Source organism: Oratosquilla oratoria, chromosome 1 (genome assembly GCF_046742065.1).
Source record: "Oratosquilla oratoria isolate Oo_2021 chromosome 1, ASM4674206v1, whole genome shotgun sequence".
In the NCBI taxonomy this organism is placed as follows: domain Eukaryota; kingdom Metazoa; phylum Arthropoda; class Malacostraca; order Stomatopoda; family Squillidae; genus Oratosquilla; species Oratosquilla oratoria.
Window position 1 is genome coordinate 55,148,018 of NC_134777.1, and position 14,016 is coordinate 55,162,033.

At 40.8% G+C, this 14,016-nt stretch overlaps 1 protein-coding gene across 1 annotated transcript in view; it reads left to right on the forward strand.

Moving 5' to 3' along the window:
• The window catches only part of Mybbp1A (MYB binding protein 1a), a 73,859-nt gene that overhangs the window by 1,460 nt on the left and 58,383 nt on the right, over positions 1-14,016 (forward strand). Inside the window, exons 2-3 of the mRNA XM_076184650.1 lie at positions 9,964-10,149; positions 10,533-10,709. Of these exons, the coding sequence (XP_076040765.1) occupies positions 9,964-10,149; positions 10,533-10,709 (363 nt within the window). The remainder of the gene's footprint in view (positions 1-9,963; positions 10,150-10,532; positions 10,710-14,016) is intronic.

Sequence of the window (14,016 nt, forward strand, 5' to 3'; positions counted from 1 at the left end):
CATCACATACTCTTATGCACGTATGGCCAATTGTACCCACAACGTCAACCTGACCGCTGCAATATTAGCGTTACCTTGGGCACAACTTCCGCTTGAACAGGAGTGTGTTGCGTACCGTGCATACGTGCGTTTGTATGTGTGAGTGACCCTGTGTGCGCGGCCGAGTCTACAAGCGTTTGTGGAATGAAGGGGAGGGCGGTAATCCTATGTTCGGCTCCCGCGGGGCATCGTTCGTGACACCCCCGCCAGGAAATATAAAATTTATGTATATATCAAAAAACGACCCCTCTGGAATCCAGCTGTGTTCCACAATAAGGTTCCAATAGTTCCACCAATTTTCAATATTTGCCTTGTCCATGGCATACAGCTCTGAATCGAGAGACGACGCAACAACGGGGGTATAAATGCAGTATCAGAAACAAGTCAAAATATTGGAAGTATCGGAAGCATTGGGCTGCCAATATCGCACCTTTGAAGCCCACTTTCCCCATGGGAGGCCAATCAGTGTAAAAACGGATAAAGGATTTCCACCCAGCTTTGATGACTTTTATTTTATTTTAGAGGACGGCATGCTCGTGTCTCCCTGCGTGGACATGGTCCCACCTGAGAACTTGCACATATTCCATTTACATGCGTGCGCGCACACACACATGCTCACACACACATTCATCAGTAATCGGAGGCCACTCTTGAGCTCCTCCAACGAGTCCCACGACTGCACCAACCCCTGCCACGTCACTCCTGCAAACATCCCCATGTTACCTCTCCATATCTGCCTGGGTTTTCTCTTCCACGCTTCCCAGATTACAAACACTCCAATGAGAACACAATGTTTTACTTCCACTAATTTACAAAGAATGGCAATAGCAGAACATACCAACAGGAAAATTCGGTCCTCAACGAGGTCGGATGCAGAACAAATAAATTAGCAAATAAACAAACAAGAACACCCATGTTGCAGACATAGTTTGCGTGTTTATCGAAGTGAAACGTGAAATTTCAAACTGTACCACATTTCACCGCTTCTTCATTGATTCATTCCGAAACTTGCAAGTTCTTAACCACATACCACTACGGAATCTAAACTGAGCCTCACGCACTTTATAATTAGCGCATACCCTATCACCATCACTCTAACTAAGAAGTACTGTACTGTTTGTGTATGTGTGAATGAAAGTAACTGCAAAAGTGTACAGAACTTGAGTGTACCCAACGTTGCTGCCAGGCGGTCAAGTAAAGCATAACCCGCACCAAGCCTATCATTAGAATGTGATTTGTGTAGAAGTAAGATCATGGGATGGTTGTTGTACCTCTATGGTTACGTATTGGGTCTGTCGAATATTAGCAAAAAGAAGGGAATATTAAATCTGGAACTAAGGCTAGTAACAATGAGTGTTAATAACACATATATGGGATGGAAGACTTTACTGACAGCCAGGATGTGGTTCATACGTGTAACGGTTTTCCTGTTGGAAGGGGGACGTGGAACAAAGCTTGGACGATAACGAGACATGTTATGAGGAGCAAAGATATGAGCGTAAGAAACGAAAGTGTGAGGGCTTCCCAGAAAAAGGATTGAGAACGGGAGTTGTAGGTAGTGGCGCATCCTGGAGGGTGGAGACGGGAGTGTAGGGAGCGGGGAAGCTCGCCTTTCAGATCCGTTACTTTACGCCCCATTTGCTTCCCAACTGTGAGCAAGTCCACAGCACCAGCCTGCACTATGCTTGCTTCTTCATTACACTTTCGCTAAATTATCAGTCATATTTTAGGGCGGGCATCATTTTGGAAGCTATTTATAGTTACCAGGGTTTCATGTGTAAATGTTATTTTATGACTAACTTTCTAAAATTTTATGTTACCTCAAACTACGACGCACAAACTACATAGTAATTACCTGTAGTTTCCGCCCGTGTTTCATCTCCAGGTCGCGGCAGTACATGCCATCCTGCCGTCTTCAAAGGGGGTTGATGTATTCCATTGTTAAATTCTCCAAGAACGCAGTCACAAGTATTATACACTGGAATAAAACTATGGCTTGTATTTCTAATACACTTGGTATAATTAAATTTCAACTCGACTATTTTCTGCTACTTCATCATCTCTAAATCACACTACCAGCATGCACACAATAGGCCTGGGTATCACTATTCGATAGGTGATGAGGTCGGAGAAATGAAAAGATATAGATACGCGTAAATCCGAGTGCAGTGCCACAATCGCGGATGTACTGTTTACACAGCCATCTTTTGTGGCCGGTTGGAATACGTATGCATCAATTTTAATGTTTGTAGTGTTCAGCGCATGCGCAGGGTATTCAAATTATCTTGTTGTTCAGCAAGTGTATAACCAGTTCTTCAAAACTTTACTAATTCTTACCGATTTAACCCCTTCGTTACCGACCCGTCAGCCTTACGTAAACAAACGTTTCAAACCGTCCCACGAATGGCTGGAGCCTTATGTTTGTAAACACAGACACTTGCCACCACGTGGGTAGAAATAACCCAGAAACCGAGGCCTTGAGAGCCCTCAATACACACAGCTTATAATTGTGACAAGTGCGTGTCACGGGGAGCACGGTCGGTTCCTGGCGGGTGCACTCAGCCGTGACACATAGGTGTCACAAAACACACATCCGGTACTCAAGGGGTTAAACACAGATTTTTATATTAGCATTAGCAAATTAGTTTTTCGAGTAAAAATCTAAAGGCAAGAAACTATATAATGTAATATTTAATATGATAATGTTTATTAGCCTCAATTCTCCTGGATATGAGCAACTTTGAAATTGTTGGTAATAGCACGGCTGTGTAATCACAAAGCTCAGATGCCTACTCGACATATTGAGATTCTCGATACACTTGTTTGTAGTAGCACGTAGTTGTAGAGAGTGTTGTTGACAAATAGTACTTACATCATTCTGGTATGAATTTGAAGATGTTGGACAGGCTATGGAATGCCTATTACATAGGCGGCTATAGCTATGATAGCAAATATAATTATATGAAATAACTATTAATGTGGTCAGTATTCCATGTCGTCGACCATGTCCATGACCATGAGAAGTAGAGGTCTAGAGACAAGACTTTATTTTATTCTGGGTTTCATGATAATAGACATGAGCTGTTGAAATAAGGCTGTTTATTCAGATTTTACTAATCTTTCTTCACTCATTCTTTCCATGTGTCCAAACCATCCTAATGCTCTTTCATCAACCTTATCTCCCAGCTCCCTTTCCACCCCAGTTCTCCTCCTTACCTCCTCATTTCTCACTCTAGCCTAGTATCATACTTCTCAGACATTTCATTTCAAACACATTCAAACTCCTTCTCTCTTCCTCTCTCATGTTCCATGTTTCTACCCCGTACAGTGCTGTTGGCATAATCACTCCTTCATATAACCTCCTCTTAGCCTCCATTCCCAAATGTCAGTTTCTCATTATAATTTTTAATCCTCCAAGGCATTTACTCACTTCTCTCAATCTATATTCTACCTCAACCCCTACTCCTCCCTTTCCTGCCACATTCGCAACCAAGTATCTAAAACTATCTACTTCCTCCAGTCTTTCAGCCTTAATGCTCACTTCCAGCCTGTTGTCACTCTCTCCCCTTTTACATCTCATCACCTTACTTTTGCCCTCATTTATCTTCAACTTCCTTCTTTCACACACCTTCTCAAACTCTGTCACTAACTTCCTCAATCCCTCTGATCCTGCTACAAGCGCAGTGTCGTCAGCAAACAACAACTGGCTCACCTCCCACTTTTATCCATTATCTTTAATAATCTCCAACCCCTGACCCACTACCCTTGCATTCACCTCTCGCACCACCATATCCATGTATAAATTGAACAGCCAGGGCGACATAACACATCCCTGACGAAGTCCCACCTTTACCTCAAACCATTCACTCTCCATTTCTAATCCTGACACAAGCTCTACTACTCTTGTAAAAACTCTTGACTGCTCTTAACAGCTTTCCTTCTATCCCATATATCTGCAATACCTCCCACAGTGCCTTCCTGTCTACCCTGTCATAAGCCTTTTCCAGATCCATAAAAGCCCAAAAAACATCCTTACCTTTTCTTATGGCTTTCTCACATATCTGTCTCACCACAAAAATCTGATCTACACAACCCCTACCTCTCCTAAACCACTTGATATTTACTCTTACCCTGGGATGGACGGCCCCCCCCCCCCCCTTTATTGTCCTACACTTGCTGCTACAGCAGTAGAATAATGTACTATATCACTAATGGTACTACACTGTTCTGGTACTCACTTGTATTGTTTTGGTACCATTTAATAATATTTTGTTCCTGATGCATAATGCAATGTTCCTTATTGTGATGGTGCTCAAATTTTGGTCTCAATATCCTATGTGTTATGAACGTTTTAGCATTATTAACAAAGCTATAATAATGTTTATTTGTACTGATTGGTATTATTCATGACTGTCTGGTCCCCTTAACCCCTATGTATGTTGTCTGTGTAACATAATGTAGAAAATTAGTCTAATGAGGATCACAATGGAAATAAGCTTACATGCTTTTTTGTGTTATCCTCGGCAATTGTAATTGTTATTTTGAACTATGTGTTCTTGTCATTATCTGCAAGACCAAGGAAGCAATATATCCACAGAAGAGAAGAGGAATATTATAGTTTTTATTAATTTATTATTCTTATGATTTTTTTTTCGCATCTGACCTAGATATGGACCAAAAGGTCTCCTGTTGGCATGCTCTGCCTTTGTAATCCTTTGTAATATATATTGATTCTTTGCCAAATAAATTTACCTAAGGTGTTTATTTACAGATTAATATGTCAAAAACAAACATGGCATCTCGAAGATCATCTCGATGTTGGTGTGGCCAAATGCTTGAAAACTTACAGATACAGTAAAATATAGCACAAAGTATACATCTATTTATGCCAATATTAACTGAAAACTAGGGGTGTGCCGATTAATCAGCATCAGCAAAAATCTGCACTTTTTTGGTGAATCGGCATCAGCAGGAATCAACATTTTTTTAGAAAGGAATTCGGTATTGGCATCAGCAATATTTTGCCAGTGCCAATGCCAATTCAGTAATTCACCTATTATTCATTGTTCTGGTGGTTGCATAGGGCCATGCAGCATATTATGTGCTATATGAGATGCCACTACCAAATAATCATTGCTTTATTTTATTTTCACATGGCATCACAACCGTAGGGAATGAGGTGGCTAGGAATATGCTGTGGTAGTGGTAAGCCTACAGTGCCATCTGGTGTCATAACACACATTTCGAAAAAATTATGCAGAGGTGATAAAATCTGTAGACACGAGGACATACGACTGGAGAAACTTAAAATAGCAGCTCAAGTTGAAATAAATGTTAGAGCAAATTATATTAGTTTTTAATTTTATTTTTGTATTTCTTATATGAAATTAAACTATATATATATATATATATATATATATATATATATATATATATATATATGTATATATATACATACATACAGTCGTAAACAATCGAAGAGGAAGGAGATGTCAACAGCTAGCTCCAAGCTCCGAACTAGTGCTCCAATTTAGCGCTTTGTTGCTATAATAGGAAAAATGCCTTGTCATTTTTGGGGTGAAACAATATGTTTTTGTGGAACCGGCAAGGTATGTATCCAGTCCAGTTCTTGGATTAATAGTTTTAGCACAAAATGGAAAGGAAAACAAAGTTAGAAATACAAATGAAGAACTGAAGAAAGAGGTTAAAGAACAATTGCAAAGTTTCTACAACAGAAATTAAGTAAGAGTAATATGGGAATAAATTGTCTGGGTGTCCATGGACTCTGTCAATTTTACTCGCTTATAAATGTGAAGAATAGGCAGATGGATTTACTCCCACTTACTCTGCAGCAATTTATGGCAAAACAAGTCATTTATAAAGAATTTTTTTATGTATTTTGACAAGTAAATGCATAACAATACATCTTTATGCTTTTTGACAATGACATCTATGACTTCGACTTATGTTTAGATGATTTGCTGTCAAAATCAATCACATGAGTCAAATTTGGACAAACAAAGTGAAACTTCAAAGAAAAGAAAAAAATTAAGAATATCCTCATCTGTTCTGACACTATGAAGTGAAGTTGATAGATTTTGCTCCCTCCCACTGGAACCATGTGACTTGGATCCCTTGAGCTGACGGAGAGACAACCACAACTCATATCCTGAATTTGAACATTTTTGCCAACAAAATGCTCTGCTTTTCACCATCTTCAGTGGAGAGTGAACACCTCTTCAGCATTGGTAGTAATGTCTACATCCCACACTAACTGCTTGACTCAAGAAACAGGGGAGAAATTGATGCTGTTGAACTTAAGTTTGTGAATGTTTAACTTAGACCACAAACCCATGGAATGCGGCAGTACTCGTATGAGTCAGCATGTCGAAAATTAAAAAGAAGTTTCATTGAGTTTTTTGTTCCTTTTTGGGTTGTATGCTCAGACACAGCTTTTGAAAAAAAAAACACTTTTTATTATTTTTTGGCCATTTCCCGCATTCCATGGGTCAAATATTAGATAGTAGAGACTGAGTTAGGTTTAGGTTTTACTATTAAGTTAGGATTAAGAAATTGATTAATAAATTTTACACTCTGCACATGTGTTTTATTAAAACCATGCATTAAATGATTCAAGTTACTTGAAGTTAGTAGTTACATAAAAATCTATGAAATAGGTAATTTTTAACCTCTTTTTCAACCGATAGAAAATAATACAATCATACATTGATAATCATAAAGTGGTCAATCAATAAGCACTTCATTAAGTTCATTCAATCATTAGCATCCAACAGCTCAGCAACTGGTGCGTATAAATCAATATAGATTATAAAGCAAGTAAAAATCATAGTTTAATTACTTTATATTAAAACTTGTATACCATAATTATATAAAGTGGACCAAGGTCAAAACACTGGCACATGTTGGACTATGTTATTTTCCGACAAAGTGATAGAAAGTATGTATGTGACATCAAGGCTGTCCTAGGCACTGATGACTGTTGGACAGGCCATCATCTAGTAGTCTCACACCTGACACTTGTTGTTGAAGGAAACTGAGATTCTGTTCCCAAGAACCATCAAGAAGAAAATATGACATCTCAAAGCTTAAAGATCCAGCCTATAGCACCATCTATGAGGAAAGAGTCTGTCAAGAACTCGCCACCATTCCTACCAGCAACAATCTGGAGGAAGAATGGACCTTCATTAACAGTACCATCAATAATGCTGCCAAGGACACCATTGGTTACAACAAGAAGAACCAGGACTGGTTTGACGAAAATGACTGAGATGAGTTGCCTCAAAGATGCTAAACACATGGCCCGATTGGCCTATGAGCAGGGCACCCAATGCCAATGCAAGAAAGCATGCTATTATGACCTAAAAAAAAACTATGCCAGACAAAATTGCAAGAAATTCAGAACCAATGGTGGATAAAGAAGGCTTATCAACCATCTTGACCAATCGGACAGACATCCTTGAGCGTTGGAGAGATCACTTGTACCAACTGCTGAATCAGCCATTGACAGCTGCAGATGACTTCCTGAAAAATCTCCAGCAGCATCCACTCCAGCTCTGGATAAATGAATCTCCAACATTCCTGGAATTGGAGAAAGCTATGAATCAAATGAAGGCCTAGAAATCACCAGGCCCAGATAATATCCCTTTCAAGCTCCTGCAGTATGGAAGGATGTCACTTAAGTCCAGGTTGCACGATCTCATCCTCAAGATACGGATAGTCCAGCAAGTTCCAAAAGATCTCAAAGATGTGGTCATCACCCTCTTTAAAAAAGGAGATCGAAAGCTCTGCAGCAATTATCGAGTGATTTCACTGCTCTCCATTGTAGGGAAGATATTTGCAAGGATCCTGCTAAGCTGTCTCCAGGAAATTGCAGAGTGGACTCTCCCAGAATCACAATGCAGCTTTTGTGTATTCCATGGAACCACTGACATGATCTTATGCACAAGACAGCTGCAGGAGAAAAGTCGGGAACAACAAAAACCCCTCTTCATAGTTTTCTATGACTTGGAGAAAGCCTTTGACCATGCACCAAGAGCTGCCATGTGGAGGGTTCTCAAATGTTTTGGTTGTTCGGACAACTACATCTCTCTGGTCTGAGCCCTACGTGAAAACATCTCTGGACGTGTGCTCTATCAAGGAAAGTTGTCCGAAGAATTTGAGATCATGTGTGGGCTGAAACAAGGTTGTGCCCTGGCTCCAACACACTTTGCTACAATGATGTACAAGATTCCATCTGACAACCCAGGCATTGACATCAGGTAACGACTTGATAGTGGGCTGTTCAACCTGGCCAAATTCCACTCCAAACAATTAACGACCATCAAAACCATCACAGAACTGCAGCATGCGAATGACAATGCTGCCTTCAGCCAGTCAACAACTTCACTGCAGCTTATCAATGTTTTGGGATGAGCATGAACATATAGAAGACCAAAGTTCTTGCACAGTCGGCTCCAAGAACAGCCCTGCCAGATTTTGACATCACAATTTCTGGTACATCACTGGAGCAAGTCGACCAATTCTATCTTGGCAGCTTGCTTACCTCCAAGTGTAACTCAGAAAAGGACGTAGAACATTGAGTTGCAGCTGCCCATATCTCTTTTGGGAAGCTGTGTTGACGTGTTTTCGACAACAAAGATCTTACCCGAAGAATGAAACTAATGGTTATGAAGCCGCCGTTGTCGCCACTCTGCTATACAGCTGTGAAACATGTACACTTTATCACAGAGAGCTGAAGAAACTGGAATGCTTCCACCAACAGAAGCTCCGATCTATATTGTGCATTGAGTGGAAGGACCACATCGCCAACAATGAAATCCTTTCCCATGCCAACAGCCAAAACATGGAGTCTACCATAATGAGGCATTGATTTCGCTGATCCGGCCATGTCGCTAGGATGTCAGAAACAAGACTGCCCTGGCAAATCCTCTTTAGTGAGTTGGCCACAGGAGGACACCCCCGTGGCCATCCTGTCCTAAGGTACAAAGACCAGCTGAAGGTTACCCACAGGTCTACCAAAATTGAGCCAGAGACCTGGGAAGTGGTCTCCAGTGACAGTTCAATCTGGTGCAACACAATTCGGGCTGGAACGGAGAGGTTTGAGACCTTGCAAAAGGAGAGAGACAAGGAAAAGCATCAACTTAGAAGACTTCGTCTCATTGCCCCTCATCCTCCCCTGTCCATACAGTGCTCGTCATGCCCCAGAAAGCTCTACACCAGAATTGGACCACACAGCCACCTTAGACACCATAGATAGGAGCAAGCATCATACACCAGAAAGCTCTACACCAGAATTGGACTACATAGCCATCTCAGACACCATAAATAGGAGGAAGCGTGGTATCATTGGACTACGACGATGATAAAGTGGAATCTGTATCTGCAACTAAGAGTAAATAGGAATTGGCATCAGCAACTAAGAGTTAATAGGAATCGGCAACTAAGAGTGAATAGAAATCGGCATTGTCATTGGCATAAAAAAAATGGAATTGGCACACCCCTACTGAAAACAGTGAATATCATTGGAGTTGATGGTAGTTGTTGGTGATTAGCATGACTTAACAGGGGGTCAACCACCATGTGCAGATGCTGTGAGAGAGAAGTTGGCATAATCATTTCACTCCTGGAAGAGGTTAGAAGAGGCCATTATTTAGTAGTGGATTCCAAATAACTGCTTATATGAGTGAATACATATACAAATGCATTGTTTACTTAAGTGTTTCATTTCAGAAATTTTTTTGGGCAAAATAATGTCTAGCATGAGATTGAACCAGATGGAAGACAGATGCTCAGAAGCTGAATATATGGCCATTGTGGATTTGTTAGAGTTATCAGTTTCAGTTTTATGTTGTTTGGTGGATTTTGATGGTTTGGAAATTCTAATGCAGTTTTTTTTTTTCCCAGGGTGGTGATTTGCCAGCAGATATTGTGTACATTGTGAACCGTCTTGTATCTGGCTTGGGATCACCTCGTGGACATGCCCGTCATGGCTTTTATACTACACTACAAGCATTGCTTCAGTTACAGCCCATATCAGTTTCATTTGTCATGAACATTGCCAAGAAGTTCAAACATGGGCTTAAAAAGATGGTGAGTTTTAAGTAATGGTTACTAGTAGTAATAGGATAATAAAATTTAGCAGTTGATAGGTTGCAATTTGAAAAATATGCATTTTTGGGTGATTTAGAAAACTTTATATAATCTTTAGAAGTTGGGAGTATAATTAGAATTGATGTTTGGTTGTATGAAAGTAAAAGTGGTCATGAATTAGAACCAGAAAAAAGCATGTTTTTGATGTGATAAAGATAGTTTCAAGACAATAGAGTAATGCATCATTTGGTTCAAAGCATAAAGGGTTGTCTTGTATTAAATGTATTATTTTTTATTAGGATGTTAATGATTTAGAATGAAAAACAGGTTTACATTAATTAGTTAAAGAAGGTGAATTTTTTTTTTTACTTTAATCTCTACAGGATCGGGACAGTGCCCTTGGGGAATTGCTGACTTATGGTGCTCTCATTCGCTCAGGTCAGATCAAGAATGATGAAACAGTAAGATCTGCAGTCATTGCAAGATTACTGGAACTTAGAAAATTGAAAAACTACACAGAAGTCATTGCTTCGCAGTTTCTAGTTGATGTGATGACAATGGTAAGGTCTCTCTCTCTCTCTCTCTCTCTCTCTCTCTCTCTCTCTCTCTCTCTCTCTCTCTCTCTCTCTCTCTCTCTCTCTCTCTCTCTCTCTCTCTCTCTCTCTCTCTCTCTCTCTCTCTCTCTCTCTCTCTCTCTCTCTCTCTCTCTCTCTCTCTCTCTCTCTCTCTCTCTCTCTCTCTCTCTCTCTCCTCTCTCTCTCTCTCCTCTCTCTCTCCTCTCTCTCTCTCTCTCTCTCTCTCTCTCCTCTCTCCTCTCTCCTCTCTCCTCTCTCTCCTCTCTCTCTCTCTCTCTCTCTCTCTCTCTCTCTCTCTCTCTCTCTCTCTCTCTCTCTCTCTCTCTCTCTCTCTCTCTCTCTCTCTCTCTCTCTCTCTCTCTCTCTCTCTCTCTCTCTCTCTCTCTCTCTCTCTCTCTCTCTCTCTCTCTCTCTCTCTCTCTCTCTCTCTCTCTCTCTCTCTCTCTCTCTCGTTTTATACAAATATAATTATCTGTATGGCAAGGACTTTTTCCCCCCTTGTAAGGAAGGTAGCCAGATCATAAGGTACCTACCTACTCCCATTCCACTCCCCTTCACCAACTTTTTCTCCCTCTCATCTTAGCTCCTCATGGATGAAGGGTCATCCTTGTCTCCCTCCCATTGCCCTTTATCAGAAGAAATGCAGCAAGACACAGCACATCCAAGCCAGGCTGCTTCACTTAATGGGTGAACCCCCCAAATCTATCCCTTCATCCAGAAAGTAGAGAAAACGGTGAAGAATCCCTTCGGGCTGGGTCAAAATATCGTTCACATATGACCACTCCTTTCTCCACCTTAGCCATCCCCTGCACCCTCCCTTCCTTGTATCACAGTGTCATCTATACACAGCCATTCTCCACTCACCCCAATCTTCTGCCTTCTCCCTTCCTTGCTCAACAGTTTAGAGATATCAGATGATGCAGTTAGTATTAGCGGATCTCATAGATATCACAAAGGTTGAGTAGATGTATTCAATAATGCATTTAGTATCAGTGGATCATATATAGATATCACTGTTAATTCTGATGAATCCAAGCTTGAAGAATTAGACAAGATATAGTGACTGGGTCTCATATATACACAGGAGCTAAGACAGTACATAGTGATCTCAAATAGAGAACATGTACAATAGGTGATAGTTATGAGAATTTTGGGAGAGGTCAAGGACCAGGATGGAAAATGAAACTCGAGGCAAATGAGAACCAGGGAAAGGAAAGGACTGAGATCGGTACAAGTATCCAATACAAAGCTAGATATTATAGGTTACAATAAGTTCAACCACTACAGTACAGAATTCCAATAGATGCAAACACTTGGGAAAGATATGAAAAGTGGCCAGTAGAGTCAATAAAACAGGCATCTGAGAAGAAAATAAGATGCTGAATAGGTTTGAAACCACCACCTGATAATAGCATTTTCAAATTAAAGTCAGTTACACATGCAGATCGCCATGTAAAAGCAACCAATGAAAGCTATGATAAGCACAAACTAACAAAAAATATGCATCTGTTTCCTCCACTGTAGGGCAATGTGGACAAAACAAAACAAACTATCTTAATCTTTTACAAATTTGAATTTAAGGCAACATGACCACATTGAAGCAGAGCTAATATAGTATCCCATCTGACAGTAGAAATCCAAGTTCAATTAAAACAGTTATCAACAATACATATATATACCAAAGGCTTTTTTCTCCCTATAAGGGAGGTAGCCAAAAAAACAAAGGCATAAAAACCACTCCCACACATTCTATCCCTAACATACTCCACCCTTCTCCACCCTATTCCCTCCCTCTTCTCTTGGCACCTCCTGGATGACGGGTCATCCCTGCATCTCGCCCACTATCCTGGATCAGAAACAGTGTCACAAGACACAGTGCATCTGCAGCAAGGCTGCTTAATTAAATTGGTAACCCCTCTCTCCATCCCCTCATGCAGAAAAGGAGAAGACGGGGAGAAATCCCTTCAGGCTGCATCAATTTATTTCTTGCACATACTCCCTCGCCCCCATCCCCTACCCATTCTACCTCATGCATTAAAGTATCATCCATATACAACCATTTTTCATTCACCCCTATTCTCTGTCCTCTCCCGTCCTTCCATAGCCGACATTTCCCTCTTTCCCAAAGCCCCTTTTACCCATCCATCCATCTCATCCTAGGTCAGCCCCTCATGTTCACTCCTACCTCTTGCCTTCCACACCTCTTTTACTAATCTTTCTTCATTCATTCTTTCCATATGTCCAAACCATCCCAATATTCTTTCATCAACTTATCTCCCAACTCCCTTTTCATCCCCATTATCTTCCTCACCTCATTTCTCACTCTATCCAGCCTAGTAACCCCTATCATACTTCTCAGGCACCTCATCTCAAACACATTCAAACTCCTCTCTTCCTCTCTTATGTCCATGTTTCTGCACTGTACAGTGCTGTTGGCACAATCACTCCTTCATACAATCTCCTTTTAGCATCCATTCCCAAATTTCTATTTCTCATTATACTTTTTATTCCCCAAGGCATTTACTCACTTCTCTCAATCTACATTCTACCTCCACTCCTCCCTTTCCCACCACATTCGCACCCAAGTATCTAAAACTATCCACTTCCTCCATTGTCTCTCCCTTAATACTTCCAGTCTGTTGCTACTTTCTCCCCTTGGACATCTCATCACCTTACTTTTACCCACCTTTATCTTCAACTTCCTTCTTTCATACACCTTCCCAAACTCTGTCACTAACTTCCTCAATCCCTCCTCTGATCCTGCTACAAGCGCAGTGTTGTCTGCAAACAACAGCTGGTTTATCTCCCACTTTTCTCCTTTTTCTTTAACCATCTCCAATCCCTGACCCACTGCCCTTGCATTTACCTCTCGCACCACCCCATCCATGTATAAATTGAACAGCCAGGGTGATATAAATATCCCTGACGAAGTTCCACCTTTACCTCAAACCACTCACTCTCTCCATTTCTAATCCTAACACAAGATCTACTACTCTTGTAAAAACTCTTGACTACTCTTAAAAACTTTCCTCCTATCCTGTATATCTGCAATACCTCCCACAGTGCCTTCCTGTCTACCCTGTCATAAGTCTTTTCCAGATCCACAAAAGCCCAAGAACATCCTTACCTTTTCCTATAGCTTTCTCACATATCTTACCACAAAAATCTGATGTACACAACCCCTACCTGTTTTAAACCCACACTGTTCCTCACCAATTACTCCTGTTCCTCACCTAATCCTCTCAATCAAGACCCTCTCATAAGCCTTCCCAACTACATTTATCAAGCTGAT